The sequence below is a fragment of the Artemia sp. Qi Xiang Cuo genome, chromosome 6, assembly GCF_049724085.1.
Source record: "Artemia sp. Qi Xiang Cuo chromosome 6, ASM4972408v1, whole genome shotgun sequence".
In the NCBI taxonomy this organism is placed as follows: Eukaryota; Metazoa; Arthropoda; class Branchiopoda; order Anostraca; family Artemiidae; genus Artemia; species Artemia sp. Qi Xiang Cuo.
The window spans coordinates 26,567,906-26,574,024 of record NC_142799.1 but is presented as its reverse complement, the minus strand read 5'-3'; the positions used below and the strand labels follow the sequence as shown (position 1 = coordinate 26,574,024).

The window sequence follows — 6,119 nt, the reverse complement described above, 5'->3', positions numbered from 1 at the left end:
TCTATTAATGCTTTACTACTTGTGCACCATTTTAGAAAATTCTCTTTTTGGGGGAAGCTTTTGGTTCCTTTACGTGTACGCAAAGGACTGAAATACCCTTACAGGCGTCTCCTTTTCTTCGATATATTTGCTTACTTGGTTATTCAGCGTAAGCAGCAAATTTATGGCAAATCCAGGGAAGATTTTTTTTTGAAACGCTTTTTGGGTCTCATTACAAAAATGACGTTCATCGCAAAAACATAGGTTGTTCCCACAAAAGGAATTTCGTCCTTAATTAGAAAAAATTGAATTCAGAAAGCAATATATTTTCACACTTAGTACTGTTAAGGTTAGGGTAGCATCTTAAGAAATTTTCTACCTACAGAAACTCACAAAAAATGTATTTAAAAAAAACGACTGTAAAAGTTAAAAGATAATTTTTGTACATAAATGTCTGCGTGTTCATTTTGCAGACAAGAAAGCTCAACTTATTTAAAAGTAAAAATATATTCTCTTATTCTTATAATCATCTTTTTATACTTAGAGTTCAGTTATAAATCCCCCTTTTCTGCTACAACTCAAGCACTAGAATATAACCTATACTGAACATATTAGGCCTACTTTCAATTCTCCAAGAGTCAAATCTAAAATTATATTAAAGAAACTTCAATCAGCTCTTGAAATTCAAACCGTGTTGACTTATGTAGCCTATTTACGGTGAAAATTAAATTTTTTCTACTGAAAAGTACATAAATCTTAATAATTTCAATAATTTGTTGGAATTCAATAAGCAAGTCACAATTCCAACAGAAAAATTGGATTTTTTGTGTGACTTGTTTGAATTAAATAAGCAAGTCACAATTCAAACAGAAAATTTTTATTTTTTTTTTGACTTGTTTGAATTCGATCAAAAAATTTTGTTGGAAATAAATTTTTTTTTTTTTTTTTACAGTGCAGCTTTTCCACTTGAGACACGACACCAAAAGTGCCGTTTTTAGTGCCATTTGAACTTGATGATGGAATTAAATATGATAATTCAAAAATTATATATAATTCCAAATTATATATATATATATATATATATATATATATATATATATATATATATATATATATATATATATATATATATATATATATATATAATATATATATATATATATATATATATATATATATATATATATATATATATATATATATACTATATATATATGGAATTTATATGAAAGACGTAGATATGTGCAATATCCTTTATATGAGTTGTAAATGATCTACCAACGATGTTCTGGTAGCCTGCTAGTGCCACCCTTTGAGAAATGGCACAACAAGCGTCATTTTAGTGCCATATGGCACTTGCAGATGGCAGAATTTATAAAAAGCAAGTAGATATGAGAAATAACTTTTGAATGAGCCATTAAGAACCTCTTTATGATGTTCTGGTAGCCCACTAGACCTGTTGAAAAAAAAAGAAAAAAAAAATAAACGGGAAACAGATCAGTGCTACCGCCGCAAAAAAGTGACTTTCCTTGTTTTTCAGGGAGGGGGACTGTAACTTCCCTGTACAAGGTTTTGACCATGTTGATTCCAATCGTACACTTTTCATTTTGATATGACGCCATTCTCAAGGGGTGTGAGGCTTTTTTTTCGAAATCAACATAAATTTCTTTTCGCAATAAACTTTTACTTTTAAGACGAACCGAAATAATAGTTAACGTTCCTGAGTAAGTGTCAAATGGAAATTGTTTTTCACTAGGCAGTTTTTTTCAAAACGAGTTTTTTAACTTTTGGTTACTATGGTCTATGGTTCGCTCTTTAGGCCCTTAGTATATACAAGTATTTATAGGTACTTATAGGCAAGTGACATGTTAACTTATAGGCTCTTTTATGACCAATGCCATTTGGTCATAACAAGAGTACCAGGGGACCGAGTCTCCCTCGGTGAAAGAAATCAGTTTTTTGAATTTCTTTCGAAAATAATTTTGTTTTCATTTGGTTTTATTTGGCATACCTTATGCCAAATCTGTCGGTATCCTATACCGACAGATTATTCTGTACAACAGGCAATCAAATTAAAAAATATCTAGCACAGACACTCATCTTCAGCAAAATTGTTATATAACTATTCCAAGCATTTGAGATGTCATGCATATGAAAAATGTTTTATACATTTAAGACCAACACATTTTTTTTTTTAAACTGTGACCTATCTACATTGTTTTTTCACACCTGAAATTGGTTGTATGCCAATTCCAAGAAAACTACGGTGCTGTTTTCGAGAAAAACAATATACACGGAAATATTTCTAGACATTTTATTGTTTCATTTGTTTCGTGTATGGATGAGCTTCTAGATTTAATAAAAAAAATTCAAAAATATATGCGTGGAAATTAAGATAGTCGAATAAACTAGAGAAACGAACATTAAAAATCTAAATTCAAAACAGAAATGAACTAAAGATTTCCCCACCCGAAGTTTTTTTTTCTTTCTCAAGGGACATTAGATTTGGTAACCAAATTCAACTCCTATTTGAACCTGTTCAGACGCATCCCGAATCTATATGCCTGTTTTCTTATTATTAATATGATTTTGAAAGAATTCAAGCATTTTCAAGAGTCCCAATATTAAGATATTTTTATACCAAGAAGTATTACCACAGCCCAAGAATAATATCCTTACCTTGTTTAGTTTAATTACTATAAATGCGAAGACAGGATACTGTAAGCAAAGGGGTAAGTTCCAGGATACATGAATGTGTTTTAATATTTAAACCCCTGTCTACATTCGGCACTTTTTGGAAAACTGGGTTGAAAATTTTCTATCTGAACAAGCTTGATTGGATGCAATCCTGAACCTTTCAAACAGTCTGTTTACTATCCTCAGTGTGAATAAACCTTTGGTATTCCAACTTAATTGCATACCAAACATACAGAAATACTAAAATATTCAGCAATAATCAAATATTGATATTTTATTTATTATTCAATTTATTAAAATCTATTTATTCTTGTATTTACTCATTTTTTATTAATATTTATGATTTAAAACTTGTATTTTTATGTTACTGTTACTTTGATTTATACTCTTATCAGTTTTATTCTAAGCTTTCTACTACAAGCATAGCTTTAGATATCAGCTAAGAATTAAGGCCTTTTCAATTGATGTATCAGATTCTTGAAACAAGATTCAGAATGATCAGTAGAACAACTACCCTATGAGTGTCAAACATTTTTGCATACAATTTTTTAAATTAATTAAAATAAAATCCATTTTTTAGTTTATATTTGAAATATGGCTTTGCTTCTTCAAAAATCTCACTTATTTAGCAGTTGAAAACAGTTATTTGACACATGCTGGTGACATTATTTTACTTTAGTTATTTACATTATTTTAGTTGGTCTTAAGCAATGAATTTACAGATACTTACAGTTACATGAGCAAATAGACAGGGTCCCAGGTAGAAATATGATGTTTTTACTAGGAGATTTTAACGCCCAGGTCGGTGGATATAGGGAGAGATGGTATCCTAGCCTACGTAAATTTGGTGTAGGAAAAGAGAACAGTAATGGATACAGACTTTTGCAATTTTGTAGGTATAACAATCTAGTTATACGGTGTTTGGTCATAAAATATCTCATAAGTTAACCTGGTATTCACGTGATGGTAAGACAGCAAACCTTATTGATTATGTTACAGAAAACCGAAGACTGGCAGGATCAATACAAGATACTAGGGTATATAAGAGTGCTGTTATAAATTTTAAAAGTAAAGATCACCATCTAGTAGTGTCTAGGGTTAACTTAAAGCTGAAATTTTGGAAGGGTAACTACCTCCGAGAAGCTAAGAAGTTGGATGGGAATTTGAGAGAAACTTTCCAGAAACAGTTGAATACTAAACTTAGAGTTTGAAGTTTGACAATATAGAAGATGGATGGAATAATTTTAGAAAAATAATTTGTGAAGTTGCTGACGGTGTCTTAGGGAAGAAAGCTAGGACTGCAGCTAAGAATATTAGTGAAAAAGCTTTATATTTAATAGAAAGGAGAAGGTACTTGTACAAGAATTATCTTCGTGATATATCATATGAAAACAAAAGGAACGTGAAGAAAGTGGAGAAAGCATTAAAATATGAACTAAGGAGGTGTGAAGTGGAGGCTATGGATAAAATTGCCGAGTATCTGTAAGATGAAGCTAGACGGCATAATAGTAAAATATTGTACTGGCATGTCAATAAATTGAGAGGGACTAGTCAATCCGGACTCGTCCCAGTTAAAAATGGGAATTGGACCACAATTAGTGATAAGGAAAGAGTTAAAGAGAGATGGGCAGAACATTTTAAGAATGTGCTAAACCGAGATACAGTTGCAGGAACAGATATAGAGGAAAACGAAAAAGTTTGTGAAACCTTGGATGTGAAGAAAGATTTGTTTAATGGGGAAGAGTTAGTGACAGTACTAGGAGAATTAAAAAATAATAAGGCTCCAGGTGCTGATAGTGTGGTAAATGATTTTCTTAAATATAGTGGCTCTGAGGTTAGAAATAAGTTACTGAAAATTATGAATATGATTTTTGAAAAAGGGGAAGTACCTAACCATTTTAGGAAAACCTTAATTACGCCAATTTAAAAGAGACGTGGTAAGAGTAAGTGTGGTAATTATTGAGGCATTAGTCTGGTCTCTGTAAGTAGCAAATTACTTAGTAGTATGATACTTTTTAGACTGAGAGATGCTGTAGACAAATTTTTAAGATAAGAACAGTGCGGTTCTAGAAAAGGTAGAGGATGTGTCGACCAAATTTTTACTCTCAGGCTAATAATTGAGAAGTGCCTGAGTTGTCAAACACCTTTGGTCCTCAGTTTTATAGATTTTGAGCAAACGTTCGATTCTATTGATAGAAGAGCTATAGCAAAGGTTTTATCCTTGTATGGTATACTAGACAAATACATTAAAGTGATTAGCGCTATATACAAGAATAACACTGCTGCGGTTATGGTAGGAAATGAGGTTAGCAACTGGTTTTGTATTAAGTCAGGAGTTAAGCAAGGTTGTGTTCTATCCCCCTTTATATGGATTATTTTGATGGACTCTGTCTTAAGAAGCATAGGAAAGGCAATGGGAGATCACGGAATCAAATGGGGAGGAAAAAGTCGCCTGGACTTAGATTATGCTGATGATTTAAGCGTCCTAGATGAGAGTGTGAGACAAATGAATGAATTTTAATATGTTTTGCGAGTTCAGGGTGTTAGAATAGGTTTGAAAATTAATGTTAGAAGATTAAGCCACTAAGGCTAGCAATAAGTGAAGATGAAAAGGTGACGTTGGGTAATGAAAAGATTGATCAGGTGGGCAGCTTCACTTACCTCGGCAGTATTATTATTAAAGACGGTGGGAGCAGTGAAGATATTAAAAGTAGAATAGCCAAGGCTCAGGATGTTTTTTCACACTTAAAAAAAGTTTGAAAGAATTGGAAGATATGTGTACAAACCAAGATTAGAATATTAGAAGCTACAGTGATGATAGTGGTCAAATACGGTTTTGAAGCATGGGCGCTCCGAAAAGTAAATGAAGATTTGCTAGATGTTTTCCAGAGAAATCGCTTGCGGATTGTTCTGGGTACCCGGCTGAAGACCGTATTTCAAACTGTAGGCTGTACGAAAAATGTGGTTCAATACCACTTTCTAGGGCTATAATGAAAGAAAAGTATAGGTGACTAGGGCACGTTGTGCGGATAAAGCATGACAGATTACCGAAAATTGCCCTTTTCGGCCAACTGTCTAGGGCTAAACGGAAAGCAGGTCGTCCTCGTCTGGCGTCAGAGGAAGTCATTAAGAAAAATTTATAGGAAAGAGGAACTTCCTGGGAGGGTGTAAAAAGGGAGGCTTTGAATAGATTGGGATGGAGGAGGAGCGTGCGTAGCTGTCTTGGCCTCAGGTAGCTTGGTGCTAGGTTGAGTTGTTGTTGTTAGTAGTAGTTTATACGACCGCTTCTTCCATAAAAACTTTATAGGCCCTCGGGGCATAAGTTACAACCCTTCCCTCGGGATCTGCAGGGGATGTAGACCCTGAATTTTTTGATATGTGATTGCTGGACTATTTCAAACAAACTGGCAATCTCAAAATTTTGATCGGATGCATTTGGGAAA

The 6,119-nt window shown here is 33.0% G+C and overlaps 1 protein-coding gene across 1 annotated transcript in view; it reads left to right on the top strand.

The window, feature by feature from the left end:
- The window catches only part of LOC148951052 (uncharacterized), a 24,773-nt gene extending 24,188 nt beyond the window's left edge, over positions 1 to 585 (top strand). The window contains exon 4 of the mRNA XM_089090984.1: positions 524 to 585. Within this exon, the coding sequence (XP_088947110.1) occupies positions 524 to 585 (62 nt within the window). The remainder of the gene's footprint in view (positions 1 to 523) is intronic.
- The last annotated feature ends 5,534 nt before the right edge of the window (positions 586 to 6,119 follow it).